General features: G+C 40.9%; 3 protein-coding genes across 15 annotated transcripts in view; 1 reads left to right on the top strand and 2 right to left on the bottom strand.

Moving 5' to 3' along the window:
- The first annotated feature begins 8 nt into the window (after positions 1–8).
- Positions 9–2,837, top strand: LOC136447497 (coiled-coil domain-containing protein 3-like). Its single transcript, XM_066446492.1, has 4 exons — positions 9–135; positions 1,000–1,215; positions 1,446–1,577; positions 1,924–2,837. Exons 2-4 carry the CDS (start codon positions 1,050–1,052, stop codon positions 2,253–2,255), a joined length of 630 nt encoding a protein of 209 aa, XP_066302589.1. The 5' UTR covers positions 9–135; positions 1,000–1,049; the 3' UTR covers positions 2,256–2,837.
- Positions 2,317–7,687, bottom strand: LOC136447495 (uncharacterized). Its single transcript, XM_066446485.1, has 7 exons — positions 7,562–7,687; positions 5,892–6,776; positions 5,201–5,375; positions 4,703–4,900; positions 4,040–4,177; positions 3,670–3,874; positions 2,317–3,291 (listed from the first exon to the last, which is right to left on the bottom strand). Exons 2-7 carry the CDS (start codon positions 6,698–6,700, stop codon positions 3,179–3,181), a joined length of 1,638 nt encoding a protein of 545 aa, XP_066302582.1. The 5' UTR covers positions 6,701–6,776; positions 7,562–7,687; the 3' UTR covers positions 2,317–3,178.
- A 640-nt stretch (positions 7,688–8,327) lies between these two features.
- Positions 8,328–17,243, bottom strand: part of LOC136447908 (amyloid beta A4 precursor protein-binding family B member 1-interacting protein-like) — a 49,491-nt gene continuing 40,575 nt past the window's right edge. For all 13 annotated transcript variants that reach the window (XM_066447041.1, XM_066447042.1, XM_066447047.1 and 10 more), the window contains 9 exons: positions 16,130–16,289; positions 15,566–15,762; positions 15,024–15,164; positions 14,526–14,636; positions 13,646–13,744; positions 13,068–13,257; positions 12,585–12,682; positions 12,036–12,200; positions 8,328–11,737 (listed from right to left, as the gene is read on the bottom strand). In XM_066447041.1, coding sequence (XP_066303138.1) covers positions 10,760–11,737; positions 12,036–12,200; positions 12,585–12,682; positions 13,068–13,257; positions 13,646–13,744; positions 14,526–14,636; positions 15,024–15,164; positions 15,566–15,762; positions 16,130–16,289 — 2,139 coding nt within the window. In that variant the 3' untranslated portion in view covers positions 8,328–10,759. The remainder of the gene's footprint in view (positions 11,738–12,035; positions 12,201–12,584; positions 12,683–13,067; positions 13,258–13,645; positions 13,745–14,525; positions 14,637–15,023; positions 15,165–15,565; positions 15,763–16,129; positions 16,290–17,243) is intronic.

Raw genomic sequence — 17,243 nt, forward strand, 5'->3', positions numbered from 1 at the left:
ACGTGTTTACCTGAGGCCGGAAGTCGCTAGAGTATAAATACAGAAGGTATCTACCAAACCGCTTAGATTAGGCGTGTGGTCTGTCTTCCGAGCTACAAACCGTGACTGTTTCACTTCGGCACCGTCCAACACTTGGTAAGTCAAACGCTTTTGTGAATACAGTATTTTAATACGCTACGCTTGGTAGGGAGCGCTCAGGTAATAGTAATTCTTGAAAAAAAGTAATCCTTGGCGATATGTACATGTATCACTGAACTCTTCTTATTCCCTTGTGACCGATGTTGTGTTTCCCCGATTTTCAACACAATCCCCATCTGAACCTCATTGCTCTGATCAACACGTAGTTCCGGGGCGTTGAATGTCAGTAACATTCTCTGTATGAACTGAACGATTTAGCAGTTTTGGACGCCATGGCCTCGGAAAGATCCCTCGTCAACCTCTGCGAATAGCGTCAAATGCATACAAATATTTTGCAGATTTTTTTAAAAGAAAGGCTTATTCTATAACTAGTTCTCATTAAAATGTGCATGCACCAAGGCATAACATCATAATACATGTAATATATTTTGTAACCCTGTCGGACATTGGACCATTGACGGACATTGACCTCCTCCCGTTACATAACGGTCTTATGCGTTATTTTGACCATTGTGGATATGAATAGTACCTAAATCATGCCAAGTTATCTCTTCAAATGTTTTCCAAGCTTCTCAAAAGACAACGTTAGTCCAGTTTCGAGGTTCAAGTTTCTTATCCAGCTCCCTGCGGTTCAAGGAGGCACTAGCTCTCGGCGGAATGAAGCAGAACTGCAGTTACAGGTGTCAATTTTGAATGTCGACAAATCAGTGTTGAGCGAGATTTAAGCTGAGGGTTTCCCGCATGTCCCCAGAGCTAAATATTAATTGGCTTCTGGATCAAAACTTGCACAGGTACAGGTAAATTCTTCACCCAGGTCACAATTGCAGCAATATCAACACTATCCATTGTCATTTCTTACAGTTGTCTACAAAACAGCTCAAAAGAAATCTCAAACGAAGCAGGATAGGAAGATGTCGTCTATCTCCTTGCTTGCCCTCGCCGCCGTTCTGCTGTTCCTCCCAAAGTCACTAGGGTGCTCCCTGACTGAGGACTGGCGCCCCATTAGCTACCGTCAGCGGCTGGTTCAGGCTGAAATTGTGGTCCATGCCAAAGTGTTGAACAAGACTGAGACGCCTGGTTAGTACACTTGCTGAAAGAAAAAGAATCTAACTACTGGTCCGGGTCTAGACATCATTCACTACCGGTATATAGGCATATGTGTAACAAATCTAAAGGTGTTTAAGTAGACCAGTCATCAAAGAAAAGCTAGATCGAGCATTTCACCATGTAACGTTACATTCATCAATTGAACAGTAGTATTGTAAACCTTCTAATTTGTCTATCTTTCGTCACCCTGATGTGAACAGGCTATGAGGATATGTGGCCGCACACATATGCTGGACTTTTTGAGGTGTACTGCGTGTTGAAGGGAGGTCCACTACAATACAACATTACAGTTGTGGAGATAGGGGGACCCACAACATGCAGCAGGACAGAAGGTATGGTTTGCCTCATTATCACAAGCTTTGACCTGCAGTAAAATAATACAAAGGTTTAATACTCGATCAACTAGATGCATTTTGTAACGGTCATATGTTCCAGATAGTATCCTCTACATGTATCTTTCGTCAGTGACTTGGTTTCTTTTTTTACTTCCCTGGCGTAAAATGATGAATACGAAATGTCAAAAGGATCCTTTTTAATTTGCTTTCCACAATATATCGCCCGACGATCTGCGATAGCTGATTTTACCTACGATTTACCTGCGATTAGTTGGGTCAGAATATTTGAATTTTTTGTTTCTTTTAATCAATCTTTTTTTTTTTTTCTTAACAAACATCACAGTTGACGTTGGAGAGGAGTATATCCTCCTCCTGACACGGAGAGAACATGATGTCCTTGCTCCACACGAGGTGAACACCCAGACCGCGGCCATCCCGGCTACACAGGACAACCTGGACATGGTCGCCCTGACGTGTGGGCTGCAGAACTTCACTATTCCGCTGGGCGGCGCTGCAAACTTGCCGGAGCAGAGGGGTTGCCCCACCCATCCAAATGAGTCCGGAGAACAGTGTGTGTATGTGGGGATGGCGTCACATGTTGTGATGTCTACAACTCTATCTCTGATGTCCGCTTTACTTACCCGTGTCTTTGGCCTGTTGGAAGTTGCTCTGTAGTGTTGTGTGAAACACCTTAGTACACCTTACAGGGATTCTACAAAATGATTCATTTGAAATATTCACCTTCTTATAAATTTTATTTCCATGTATAGTCATTTCAGACACCATTTCATATTATTCAATATTTTACAAACTAAAGGCTTCATTCCACTTACATCTACACAAACAAGTAAACTTGGAGAACCTAAAATCTTGATATGTTAACCTTATTTCCATTCTAGTCTTTCAAACTTAATTCTAAGAAACATTGTGCACCTAATGTACAGTATTAAGACTTTTTGTGATACTCTCAGAGTGTAAAAAGGACCTATCTGGTACAAATCTTATCTGGAATGTTAGATGCACAGAAAGCATTTACTTACAGTAGCAGCAAAATGCAGATATTTTCTTCTCAGTATTGTTCTTACACTTGCGACAAATGTAAAGAGAACAAATTGTGGCAAACAAGTAAAAAAAAGTGAAAGAATGAATAAAACTATCCCAATCCCTGTAGAAAATACCAAAATAGACTAACCCTTGCAAATAGTGTCTTGAATATCTAAAGCCACCAAATTGATAAATAAAGGATTTTTTACTTCACCATCTTAATAAGTTGAATTTCTTTCTCCTTTCTACCCCTGAATTAAACATCTTTTTACAATCCGACCTGTACTCAAGTGGCATCAAGTAAGGTCAAATGCTACTTTAAGTCCCTTTCATTTCTCAAACAATCTTAAACCTTCACAAATCTCATTTTCCAGAATCCCCCCTCTGAAATCAAACATTGGAACAACCCGTTCCATTTCCACAGGATTTCATATTGACATGATGATAAGTCGTTGTGTGAAAGTTCATCGGTATTGTAATATGTCATGTCAAGGAGATCTGCTTAGTGCTACCTGGACATAAATTGTCCACATTTAGCAGTTAGAAAGTAAGAGCTAATCTTTAGTCATGAGAATGTCTTCTGCCTTTTCTCGGATGCCCTGTATGAAGTTCTTCCTATGTTCCATGGCCTCCTGTAGCTTGCTGTCCAAGAAGTCAGTTGGTACATCTGGTTAACATACGGACAAACAAAATATGAGAGTTTTCACTACAGAGTTCCCTCTGTTATGATGCCGGAGCAAAGATAGTAAGTTTTGACATGCTCACCAATCTTTCTTTATGTCACAGTAATTGTGAAGACAAAAAAAGAGATGATACCAGTGTCCTGATTCTTTGATGAAGGTTAGACATCCGGGTAATAAGATAAAAAACAGCTACTCAAGCAACTGGATAACATTTCTAAATCAAAAGTCCACCATGATGGTGATAAAATTTTGAAATCAAAATTTTCTCCAGTTGCTTGAGTAACTGTTTTCTTTGCATTTACCTGATTCTAAATCAAACATGCCTTTTATATAAACACTGAGTATATGAGTACATATCCCACCTTGTCTTGGGCGGTCAAATTCTCTCCTCTTCAGCTGTTCCACCAGTTGTTCCCCCTCCTCATCCTGCGCTGGAACAAACTCCATGGCCTCCATCAGGGTCTTGGCGATGGCCCTGGTACGCGTCTGCGCGACTTTCACTGCAAAAGTGTAGCGGGCTCCGTCAAACGTGCCAACTGGGGGTCGTGCGGAATGTGGAATGATGTTCTAGGATCGTAAAAACAAAGAATTGCATTAAGCCTTTAGTAAAACAGTCTGGATCATTTACATGAAGAAAATAGAAAAAAACACAACATACTTTAGTTTCAACAAACATGAACAGCCAAAGGAATTTATCATCCATAGGGAAAGCAAAAGAAAAACACAACATACCCTAAAAATGACAATCCTGCCGTAGCGGGGTCGAACTGCTGCGACCATCTCATATTGCTCGCCCCCTGGTCCAAGCTTGCCACCCCACGTGTCATCCTCAACATACTCTACAAACACGGTCTCTCCGTACTTGTTTGACTGTGAAGAAATGAGATTTAGTTTCATACTGATCCTGCCAAGGATGCACATTGTGAATTTAACAGTGTGACAGTGTGCATTAAGGGTAATGTCTATATAGTCAATACTTTATGACTCCAACCAATATTCAATGTTTGAACAAGAAATTCTATAGACACAGTCATCTCCTCTAGTAGGTGTGGAGATGTCTCTGTGTGAATAGTTTCATCAGGCTGGAAATTAAATCATACGGTATCTTGATAACTTTCCTCAGGGCAATGCTGACTGGTTGAGCAGTTAGGGCAGTAAAACCAGTCAGGACTGCCCTGAGGGGAGGTAGCAGAGAGACTACAGTTACTGAAACATTGCCATGTTATTTTTCCTGGCTGTGTACAAAGAGTTAATACCCAGGTCTGGAGACAATCAGGGAGGTTTAGACAAAAAACACTGTCACTTCAGTCCGGGACTCAATCTCCCAACCCCTTGGTCCAGTGACAGGGTCACTAACCACTGGACCATGCACGTCACAATAATCTAAGCGCTCACCTCCCAGTCCTTGTTGAGATACAGCAGGAAGGTGTATTCGTACTCGTCTATCTCACAGTCCTCGTGGATCCTGGTGTAGTCTGCACTGCGAATCACGTTCATCGCCACGTCGTACGGGTACCAGTTCGTCCTGTTGCTGACGTGGTCGGCGACACGACTGACGATGTTCCACATCCGACTCTTCACAAAACTCTCAACCTGAGTGTGATAAACATATTGGAGTCATCTCATGTGTATGAAAAATTAAGTAACAATGGGTTTCATAATCCAATGTAAAGCCTTGTGGGAGGGGTCGTGCAAATTTAAAAAATAAACACAAGTGGTTTAAGTAGAGGCCTGTCATAAAGGCTGAATGTAAACAATAACTTCTCTCATCATGGTCAGTTTTATAACATAATCAGCTGTTTATGTTTCATAACATAATCAGCTGTTCTTTAGATACGAATTTCAATTCAAAATCTGTGGGTTCATTTTCTACACATACATTCCAATACATACATTTAACGCTGTGATCCACTGGACGTTGTCATTGTCTTCTAACAGCCCAGTGTCATGTGGGCTGTACATTAAGAACTGGAACATGTTGTTAACGTAGGAGTGGAGGGACTCCAGGTCTTCTTCTCCTACCACATCATCATAAACTGCAATCACACGCCCTCTACTGTCATAGAACCTAGTATGTAGCAACAGGAAAAAAACTCAGGTTAGATAGTGGCAATGACAGTGTTAATGCATTGTCAAATTAGATAACAATACCATGACATGTATGATGGTTTGTCAAATCTTGAGAGAAAAAGTAATATTAGCTCTCCTTTCTCATTGCATCTTCTATTCAGTGCAACTGAAGCATGACTATCCATGTAGATTTTCTGTGACCGGCTAGAGTTACTCAACACCCCACAGAGTACTATATAAACATATCTCTGAATAGTGTTTTGACAAACCCCGAGGCTTCTAACATACATTTGCTCATCAAAGATAAGACGCACGACAACCCACCACGACCAAGAGTTTTCAATTCTTAAGATCTATAAGGTCAGTTCAAGGCTTCAAACTAAAAAAAATTCAAGATAACCAGTGAGTTACGTTTGGTGTAAATGTCTTGAAACAGTCTGGAAAAAAATTTAACGAAGGCAGTCTGAAAGTAGCAGTGATTATAAGAATTCTTGAATAGCAAATCCATACACACCTTTGCGTCTGCAATTTGTCTAAGTCCAAGTCTGTAACTTCCTTCTGTAACTTTTCTCCATGGCTCAAGGCAAAGGGAGCTTTCTCATTCTCATCGCTCAGCAATTTGAACCCTTCCACCTGCTTCTGGTACTCCCTAAACTTTCCTTCATTGGTAGTTATCTTCAGAGTTAGCACGTGCAGCAGCTGCTTATATCCCATGGAGGGAGGGTGCTCAATTGCTGGCACAGAACATGGCCAAATCACCAGACGACCTTGTTTTGGATGCACAGCTGTCAAAGTGTTCGTAACATTACCGTGTTTCCCATTATACAGCGTCAGGTGGCCGTAGTCATTTTTACCCACATACTGGTTTAGGTACATTTTTGCCATAAAGTCCCCGTCTTCACAGTGAGCCTTCGGCTGCAGCCTGTCGTATCTGCGCAGAATTGCCGAGTGGATGTCATAAGGATAGTACTCCTCCTGTTTCCCCGTTAACTTCTCCAGTGTGTCTTCGACTGCCTCCCATAACGACGTCTTCTCCATCATCTCTCCCGACAGCGGGGATATGAAAGGGGGTTTCTGGAACATTTCTGGTGACGATGTGACGTGCGTGTACTCCCACTTGGTGAAGACTGAGGCGTACATCAACAACGCAGACACGGCTTCATCTGACAGGACATTGTCCAAGACAACAACTGACTGGCCATCTTCACCCAGAAATATTTTCTTGTCCATTTCTTCAAAATTCTTGCAGTGGACCACTAAAACTGCAGATAACACTGCTAACACTAGAGTTATCTTCATGGTTACTTCTTGGATTGTCAACATATCTTTGGCAGGAAAACAGGAAGAAACTCTTTTCTGACACCTGATTCAACCTCCCAGAAGTCTTGTCTGCATCAACCTGTATATAACAACAAGGAAATTTAACGTTACCATGAGAAAATCACATTACACCTACAGTTTAAGGTTTATGAAGGCCAGGTGAAAATGAGTGCCTTAAACCTAGTCCTCTATGATGGGACATATTTAATAGTCAGAGGCCCTGAGTGTTGGTTTGAAGAGAGCCACACCTCGAGCACATTAAAGAACCCACCATACAGTCACCACTGTACAAAAACTAGTGTATCATGCCTACAGGCAAGTTAACTGTTTGGTCAAACAAATTCCTGGTGTAGACAACAATAGTAACCATAATTAGTTAGCCACACTCCAGGCTTGTTAATTGCAATGCACATGTTACTAGTATCCAGCCGTGGCAGGTAACTGTTAGATACGTGTGCGCACCCGAAGTAGGTAGCGTTATGTACGCACCCAAAGTACATGTAGGTGTATTGCTCATAAGAAATCGTCTTCCGGGAGGGACGTAAAACGGGGGTCCCGTGCTCGAGGAGGTGCCTCGAACACGTTAAACAGCCTCATTACCCTACACATTGGGTACCTGCCTGTGGCACTGGCTGCAAATACACCTGATATTATTATTATAATTTTGACCTGTCGGCCACGGTAGAAAATTAGGACAGGAAAAATTATCTACTTTCTACAGTTCTCTGTCGTCTTGCCGCGATTTTACTACGGCCTCTTCAACTAAAAAAAATACCACAATGTGTTGGAAGCTAGTTCACAGCGGTTTTAACAGCTGCCCCTCCAAAAACACAGAAAAAGACAGAAATTCAGCCGTGTACGTACCTTATCTGCATCGAAGTTGTCTTTACTTCCGCCTCCGTTCTCCAAAATAGGGGGCGTGGCCAAATTCCCGGCATGCATTGTCAAGCAGCTCTACTTCAGGTGTGATATGAGGAAAGGCCGCTAGAGGACGCGACTGAATCAGATAAAGATTTACTGTTGCTTTTCTCTTGTAAAAGTCAATAAGAGAAAAATTGGCTACACTATTTATCTAACGGGCTGTTGAAATATCATTCCTACAGAAAACTTAAAATCTGCTTAACATACGATATGAGTAAAGTAAGACCATGTTGATATGATTTAATACATCCGTGTGTGTATCAATTTTTGTCCTTTTCAAAAAAGAAGTTTTCAACCATTGACTAAACGTTTTCGACCATTGGCTATAAATCGTAGGAAGCAGCTGCAAAATGAGTAAAAAAATGCCATGAACCGCAAAAAAATTATTGGAAAACAGATACTAGTACTTAGAATGTCAAAAACAGAACCAAAATAAAGAATTCATTTTTTTTTTATTCTTTATTCTTTAATCCATCATTCGGTACACCATAATATGTGTGGTTTGTCATTTCTTCAACCTTTCTGACCAATTAGATTTGATGATGAAGGCAACATTTTTTTTGTACAACTTTTGTTTTCGCATGCTCGTATCAGCTTGGGGGTTCCCAGAACATGTCATGCATATACATTTAATCCAATCAACATGGCCTAAGTGATAACGTTATATTTCTGCTTAAAGTAAGAAAAACAACAGACAGCCACGAACATGTGTAATTCCCATTTTTAATGATCAAGGTTGTCACGATCACCTGGCTGCCTAGCCAACAATATACATCAATAATGCCAACTTCTGCAATTCAGCAATGTACAAAAAGAAAAGTGCTATTGTTACATCTTGGATATGAACTGGTTGCTTTTCCACCAAAGAATTCCAATACTAGCATCATAAATACAATAAAATCAGCACCACCATTGTACGTTGTTTGTTTTTTGCAGAGGCTGACCCAGAATTACCCTAACAATTTCTTCTTTCCCTCATTCAAAAAGTTTATGATACCTACAAGATGGTAAAAATCTGATAATGTACTAGTCACCAAATTACCTATAAGTTGTTCACTTTTTCATTGTGATAAATAAGGATTGTCATAACAATCAACAAATCATCGGACAAAAGCACATAAAAGGACTACCAGTGCTCATGAATTTATCAAATGTACAAATGTATTGTAAACTGCTGTTCCCAACAACCATCTGTATAGGAAACATTTACTGCAAATTTATGTGTAAAAAATGTGTCTGCTTTTTCATGGGATGCTGTGTCTCAAATATCTATCAACGGTGTCTTAACCAGTAATTTTCATGTATGCTTTAAAGACAGCAATGTTATATACATTGTTGTAACATCAAATGTTACTCAGTTTTTTTTCTTTATTTGATAAATTGTACCAAGATATTTGACATTATTAAGTGCAATCAAGGATAACTTGTAATTTAGCAAATGTCAGTTGACAAAATTAATTGGTAACATTACTTAGATATAACAAAGTATTGGGTGCCTCCTAACTAGTAGGTCATTAATAAAAGGAATCAAAGAGAAAAACACCTTTAAGTAACTCTTCCAATATATTCTTAATTGGTCATTGATATAGGCAACAATTTACGAAGTGGAAAACAGTATGTACAAATCACCAGTTAACGTTAAGTGGCAAGGCTGGAGTGACAATATTAATGAAACCATGTCATACAGTTGTACAAATGTAGTTGTAGATACCGGTACTGCAAACCTGTAACATGAAATAATTAGTACAGACAGTTTTGGGCGACCCAAAATACTAGTACATGTATCGTTCTAGTCGTATTTGTCATGGTTTATTTGACAACATTTCCGTAGATTCCTTACCAGGCCAACAGTTTACTAACTCTGACATATGTAGTTAAACTTATAGATCTGACATTACTAAACAAATACTTGTACCACATGTAAAATGTGTACCTATCTAAGAAAGTCCATTTTCATTGGCTGAAAACACCACAATTACCTTACTTCCCTATGTCCATTTCAACATATATCCTCCAACAAACACCAGTCATTTTCACCTATTAGTACTACTGTAACAGTACTTTCTGACAATCAATATGATTTCAACACTGACATTCAAAATCCCATTCTCCCAATTTCTTATGGACAATTGTCTCGTAAAATTTCCTCAAAACAATACAAAAATATGGAAATTGTTTGATCTTCAATGATGTGATTTTACCTTATACACTATAGTTTACCCCAAAGGTTTTCTTCATTAGTACGAGACTTACAAATTTTCCACTACTTCTCAATGTTCTTGAGTGCACCGGGAACACCCAGAGAAGTCATTATGATCTCCAGTCACCTCAAGAATTCATCGTACATAATCTTTAATAAAAATTCATCTTCATCTACCACTTTTGCTCTTACTAGGACTGAGATTTAGGTAAATATACAATGTAGTACCACTGCTAATTCATCGTTTTGGAAAAATTGTCCAGTTGTTGAAAAATTGTCTCAAACACCTCAGTCAGCCTATTTACACATTGAAGTCTACTTGACTGTGTTTTCTCAGTTAACTTCTGAATACAAATCCTCACTCATCTTTCTATTCACGAATTCCCAGTACATGTACTTACAAGAATTCCAGTCGGCAACAAAAACTAGAACATGTCTAAAAGGTACAAAAACTTAACGTTGTTTGCCTTGCACTGCACTGCCTTGTTTGTTATCAAATCTGGAAGAATTAATTGATGACACAGATTTTATTTTTTGGGGGCCAAGATCTTTTGGATCTAATTAAGCTTTTGAGGATGGCACTGTGTGGACAACAACGTATCTGAAGCTGAAAAGCTGAAAACCATTGCATTCTCAGAGCCTAATCAAATACTGCCTGATATTTCTAATTTGAATGAAATGTCTAAAATATCTGAATTCCTAGTAATGGTCTAAATTTCTGACAAGAAGTGCAAAATCTTTTTGTGCCACTATACACGTTCTTTAGAATCAACAATTGTTGCCTTATGAATAAAGCCAACAAATTTCATCAAATTGAGTTACAAGCAATGTATGGAGTAACAGTGATTGAAAAGCATGTTGCCACCCCTACACAAGTGTAGCAGTCAGATACATGGTGTGAGAAAGGCAGAAACCATTACAAAAGAGGGGTGATCAGCTCATTACTTGTTCCCAGACAGATAAGTCTGCTCACTTCTCTTAGGAGGTGGTGGTGGTTTCTTCTTGAGTGGAGGCTTGTTACTTGGAAGTCCTTCTAAGAACTCAGGAGGAGGGGGAGGGAGGTCGGGGGTTTTCGGAGTCACTGCTTGCTGTTGTTGTTGTGATTCGGCATCAGCAATCTTCTGCTGCTGTTTCTCCAGTGTCTTCCTCAGATCAGCTATCAGGGACAGAGCAGGAGTTGCACGGCCTGCGGCCTGAGGTTGTTGTTGTTGTTGCTGCTGCTGTTGTTGTTGTTGTTGTTCAGCACTTAGTTTTGTTTCCTGGCTTCTTTTAGGTGGTGGCGGTGGAGGTAGCTTCATCTCTCGTTTTGCCATCCCTGATGTTGGCTTTGCGGCGACAGGAGGAGGCTGTGCCTGGGGAGGTACGATACCCATGGGAAGGGAACCAGCGTGTTTCGGTGCTAGCGGAGGCTGGGACCGCTGTGACGGCAGACTTGGGGCTCTCTGAACGCTGACCTGAACAATGGGTGGATGAGGAGCGCCTTCTTTCGGAGGGGGTGGGGGAGGTGGAAGATCTTGGAATCCATCGCTCTTTCTCAAGGAGTTTCTCTGTTGTATGATTGCCGTGTTGATGATTGCCCTCTGTGGCTGTACGGTTGCTGCAGGGGAGGGGGGAGTGCCAGCTGATGGAACACCCGAGGAGAGAGGTCGGCCAGCGCTGGGAACAGCAGCATGCAACATTGGAGTGGCTGTTCCACCTTGTGGTACGTACGCCTTGGGTTTTGTTGACGGGGATGACTGCTTGATCATGGGTTCATACACTTGGGGCGCCATGACTTCATACACCTCCTGGGGGTCCTGTTGTTGTTGTTGTTGTTGTTGTAGGTGGAAGGGTGCCGGGATGGGTGGTCTCTGGACTGGGACCGAGTGGCTGGGCCCGACTGACCTGACCTGCTCCAGCTCCTTCATTAATGTCACCGCCTGTGTGGGGAAGGACAAATTGTTTCAATATCTGATTCTACTACATCACACTGAAATCCTCTACATACTGTCAGATAAAGACACTTACTGAACTACATACACCTATACATCAATTGCAGTAATCTTTCTTATCAGCATCTTGGTAATCTCTTACAGCTTCAACCGCATTCGAAAGTTTAAGAAACCTGTGCTTGCATTACAGAAAGTCAAGACTTAACCATCTTCATTCTACCTTTGTAAAAACCAATAAATATTTGATCCTAAAAGGCGACCTCAGCAGGTAGAGGGTAATAATCACCTGTTCTTTGGTAGAATGTGGGCGTGGCTGCCTGTCCCCAGCTGTTTTCCTCCCAGAGTCCCGCGGAGGCAGGCTTAACCGCTGGTTCTCGCCCCAGCTGCCCGCACTGGAGATGGACAAGGTCGCCGACCTCCCGCCGGGGGAAGTGGGCGACATCGGCTCCGACTGGAGGAAACATATCACCACATTCGTAACCAACATTCAAACAGCCTGACAGAATATGGCACCATGTATCACTGATATAGCTACAGCAAGGGATGGCCCAATGTGAATTTGTCTGGACAAAATATACCACAGCATCTATAAAGAACAATGATAGAGAGGCATGGTTCAAATGGCTCCGACTAGAAAAAACTAATCCCCGAGTTCGTAACTAATATTCATACATGCAGACAAAATATGGCACCGCATTTGCAATGTGATACAGCTACACTGAGGTATGGTCTGACATGGATTTGTCTGGTCAAGAGATACATTGTACCACAGCATTTGCAATCAATATTGATACAGCTAGACATATGATCTGCTATCATTAAGGGAGATACAAACCTTGGCCTGGATGACATGCTGGGTTTCTCCTTTCTTCCATGCCTCTGAGAATGCATCCCCAACACTCCGCCTTCCCGTCTTTTGTTCACCTCCAAAACCTGCCCAAAAAAATTTACATTCATTTTATCAAAGAAAAAACTTGAATAAAGTTGGCTGAAACAAGAAAGGACACGACAAATCAAGTGCATCTTCCAAAGGTTGTTCTTTAAAACTATCAAACCTTCTACACATCCAAATTTAAAGAACGGTTGCAGTCAGATGTGCAAAGACTAGGTGTGACAGGCCGTTTAGTGTAAGAGAACCGGCTGCTTGTGCGCCACGTGCCTGCAAAGCTGGTGTGTTACGCCGAATGGCGGTTATACCGGCTATATACAATATAGGTACAGAAAGTGTTGCATGCGAGTAGAGGACAAGGGTCTGGTGAACAATTTTGCTGCAGTACTGTCCTATGCTGATAGATGTCGCTGCAAACAGTATACACACCTTGGGAAGACAGAGTTGAGCTGCTGACGCTGCTGCTGGAGCTCCCAGTGGACTGCAGACTGATGCTGGATCCCATGGCTGAGTCGTTGGTCGCCGAGCGCTGGATGGTGGCCATCGTGCCGCTCGGCGGCAACGCTCTCGATAGATCCAGCTTCATTTCTTGGAAGTTCTGGTACAACTGGTCTCCATACTGGGAACACAACATCACTTTGCTGTCAATTTTTTTCTTCATAATTGTTAGTCAAGTATCAATAACTCACAAATTTACATGACACTGATTGCTACTTAATTCCTACAGTGTGCTTCAAGGCATCATACTAGGACCTACATGTACTACAAGGTGAAGGAATATATAATACAGTGGACAGTTTGTTACAGGGGCCTGAACAAAAAAACATAATTTAAAAATTTTTCATGATTGTTGGTACAATAGTGGCAACTTGTCAATTTTTTCAACACTGATTGCTTCCTTTACAGTGTGCTTTGAGGAACCATACTAGGACCATACATACAGGTGAAGGAATATACTAGTACAAGGATTTTAATACAGAGGCCTCTGTTCTGAACACCCCACATACCTTAGCCATCCTGATGCCCATGACCCAGTGCCACATGTCTCTGTCCTCCTCACAGCAGAAGTACTTGATGTACTTGGACTTGGCCTGGATCTGAGGGTGCTAAAAGAATAAAACATTATGTAGCTCTGGATGTTTAGAAATAGGACAGCAAAAATGCAAAGATTTATATCTGTTTTACAGATCTTTTTACATCAGTTTGGCAGGAAGAGATAAAAGCTATATGACCAAGAAAAGATAAGCCATCAAAGCTCTAACTTCCAGACAACAAAGACCCTTCCCCTCCCTGATTTCTAATGAAACGACCCATATATCACACAGCTGGCAGAAGACAGGGGTCATAAGATTGCCTGCACAGGGGTGGTCAGGATATATCGTGCTTGTGAGAGGAAAGACTGATAAGACATCAATAAGGAACAGGAAGATGAGAATCACTGACATCCTGTGAAATATACATGCGGCATCCTCTTAAGGACAGTAATAAAACATGGATGTCCTGTCCTTAATTTGTTGGGGTTTCAGATAAGAGCTCGCCATTGAAATTGAGGAAAACGGGCAAAGTTTAAGAGAAGGTAAGCTCATACAGACAGCCCAAGCCACTGCACTGTAACAAAATCTAATCTAGTGAAACATCGAATATGATCCTTATAACTCCGGGAAGGAGGGTAACCTCCTGATGGAGTATTAGAAATGATGTTATCAAACACCTCAGCCAACACCACAAACACCATATTACTTCAGGGAGAATTGTGTCCTAGGACTCTTATTGTTGATTGTATTCATCCTGTTGTGATTTGTAAACAAAAGACAGTAGATCTACATTTGATTCTGTACAATCCAGCTCAGCTGTATAAAACACAAGTCTTATAGAATGTATCTTTACCTTCAGCGCAAAGCAGAAGTCAGTCGGTGCCTTGTATTTCTTCTTGAAGTTGAGGCCATAATAGACATTGACATGGTCAAACTGCACCAGGCATGCCAGGTCTCGAGATGACTGTTAAACACAGGTAGAAAAACATTAAAACATACCGTAATACCAAAAAACACCTCTGTCAGATCAAAGTATTTGAACAACTCAGGCATAGACGCATATTTTTCTCTTCACCATAACAAGTGAAGTAACAAACTTCAGTTCATTGCAGTGTATACTGAAGTTCTGGCAAGTTTACTTCCTAGAGTATGGCCTTAAATACAAACATGTTATTTTGTAAATCAAGATATTGAGTTAGACAATGAATGTTAAGACTTAGAGACATGTAAAAGTCTCATTCTCAGTAAAGGACTCAGAATAGCTGAAAAAAGTAAAACCTTATTTCTTCAGTAATACATGTACATTGCAGCTAAATTCATCAACATAACAAGTTCTGTGTTCTGCTCTCACCTTAGTTTTCCCCTTCGGGTTGTAGTACAGTCCTGAGGCTCTCAACATGAAGAAGTATTTCTTCCACGACTTCTTTCCATCAGACTTCAAGTACATAATTCCTTCCAGTTCTGGGATACCCTTTCCAGAAGCAAGAAACTCCTGAAACAATAATGATAACATAAAATATGTTAAACTCTTTTCTTTTATTTATACAATATATACATTGTAAGATGTTCTTAAAGTAATAAAAAGCTACTAGTATTCCGTTTCTTCTGGCAAAAACTGGAAAACACAGCTAAGTCTTTGCACTAGAAGTTGCACATCCAACACATCATGAGACTACGGGAAACAAAAATGATTCACACTCTCACACAAACTATTAGAAGCTGATCTTTGACCTTTACTTTTACAATATTTGGCAATTATGATGTTCTTAAACTACCAAAAAGCTATTCCATTTCTTCAGGCAAAAACTGGAAAACACTGCCAAGTCTTTGTACTAGACCTTCCAACACATCTTGACAATTTGGGAAACAGAAATTCTTCAGGCACACACAAACCTCTAGAAGCTGGTCTTTGCCCTGTTGTGCCAGCTCCACAGAAGCCTCAGACTCAGTCTCATCGATTAGGAAGAACTGAGGCTCCCTGAAGAACAGGTACTTGTCCCGCCTCTCTAAGAACAGCAGTTTGTTGTTGGTGTCTCGTGTCCAGTTCAGCAGCACCTGCACCAAGGGCTCATGGTCCTCAAGCACACGCTCTGGAACAGGGTAAATCAGAAATCTGATCAGCTTGGAAAATGGTAAAACGAAATCTAGTTAGCTCTGTAAGGTTAGGAAATGATGATGATGATGATGAAGGAATCTGGTTAACTGAAACCAGTACATCCCTTTTAAAAATCACCATTTCATCTTAACAGCAAGAATAGAATAGAATAATTTGCAGGCATCTTCATTTGACAAGTGACGATCTGCTTAAAAGACTTCTTATTTCTTCTGTCATCTTATTTCTTTGATTAGCCATGTAGAAGTCAGGTTCTGTCTACTAGCTTCCTGTCTCGCATCCCTCCCTCTTTCTGAATGTAACTTGTTTGCTAGTAAAACTGGTTTCCTTATTTGTTTGCTTACCCATGTAGAGGTCTGGTATCTGCTCCACGAGTGTCCAGTCCGGTCCAGGGTCGCAGTGGTTCTTGTCCACCAGCTGGACGATGACGTGGTAACATTTCATGGTCTCATCGACCAGCAGTGTCTTGGAGTTCCCGTCATCCATGAAGACTTTCACTACAAGCTGTGGAAGTGCAAAAAGGATAAGATATTGGAGGAACTTATAACATTATGTCAATCATGACATAGTAATGGAAATTGACGTTAACTATTGGTTCTAAGTTTCATCTATCCCCATGTTAGTTGATGATGTCTGATGCATAAACTGAACATGACATTAGGATAATTCCAATTAAGCTTTCTCTAATAGTGACATAATTTCTCCAGCAAAGTCCACCAAGGACAGGATTTTTCACTTGAAAAAAAAACACAACTTTTTTTATTCCACTGCCAGGACCCGACTCTATACAGCAGAACAGCTCAGATGGTAGTTATGAATAATTCCCCCCATTGACATTAGGATGATTCCAAATATGCTTTCTCTGATTGTGATATAGCAGCAAGCTTTAAAGTCGACCGAGGACAGGATTTTTCATTTTAAAGATGAGCTTTTTTAGTCCACTTCCAGGACCCAACACAATGAAGCGTAACAGCTCCGATAGTAGTTATGAATAATTCCCAGCTGTATGGTTCAATCTGGAGTGTTCCACAGACTGATAAATGGGGTCATCTCTGAAGGTCAGCCACACATTTTGAGTCCCACATTTGGTACCAGGATTCCATCCAACCTTGTAATTGCGGCATGTCAGTAACTGTACATGTCCCTTTGAGTTTAATACATCCATGCATATAAAATCTAAATAGACATTAAAATTTAAAATAAAAAGTGCTTTGGAAAAATAGCTGACATTTCCTGTCAATAAGGCAAAGCGGTTGAAACCTCAGACTGAGGACGAAGCATGACCCTTTTCCTTAGCTATTAGTGCAATGTGGCTTTGCTACTGCTCAAATATTTCTGGCCAAGCACACCGAGTCACCACTCTCCTTGTGTGTGTTGGGTTCTTTTACGTTCCTTGCCAAGGTCTCTGCTTTGAATACTGTTGAGTTCAAACCTTCTTGGATAAACCTGAAGCAGTTT

The sequence above is a fragment of the Branchiostoma lanceolatum genome, chromosome 13, assembly GCF_035083965.1.
Source record: "Branchiostoma lanceolatum isolate klBraLanc5 chromosome 13, klBraLanc5.hap2, whole genome shotgun sequence".
NCBI lineage: Eukaryota > Metazoa > Chordata > Leptocardii > Amphioxiformes > Branchiostomatidae > Branchiostoma > Branchiostoma lanceolatum.

Excerpts from the sequence above, each read along its gene's own strand:
- LOC136447497 (XM_066446492.1), top strand. The coding sequence starts at position 1,050 with ATGTCGTCTATCTCCTTGCTTGCCCTCGCCGCCGTTCTGCTGTTCCTC. Across the intron at positions 1,216-1,445 it reads GAACAAGACTGAGACGCCTG|GCTATGAGGATATGTGGCCG; the intron begins GTTAGTACACTT and ends TGATGTGAACAG. Across the intron at positions 1,578-1,923 it reads AACATGCAGCAGGACAGAAG|TTGACGTTGGAGAGGAGTAT; the intron begins GTATGGTTTGCC and ends CAAACATCACAG.
- LOC136447495 (XM_066446485.1), bottom strand. The coding sequence starts at position 6,700 with ATGTTGACAATCCAAGAAGTAACCATGAAGATAACTCTAGTGTTAGCA. Across the intron at positions 5,376-5,891 it reads GACAAATTGCAGACGCAAAG|GTTCTATGACAGTAGAGGGC; the intron begins GTGTGTATGGAT and ends GCTACATACTAG. Across the intron at positions 4,178-4,702 it reads ATCTCAACAAGGACTGGGAG|TCAAACAAGTACGGAGAGAC; the intron begins GTGAGCGCTTAG and ends ATTTCTTCACAG.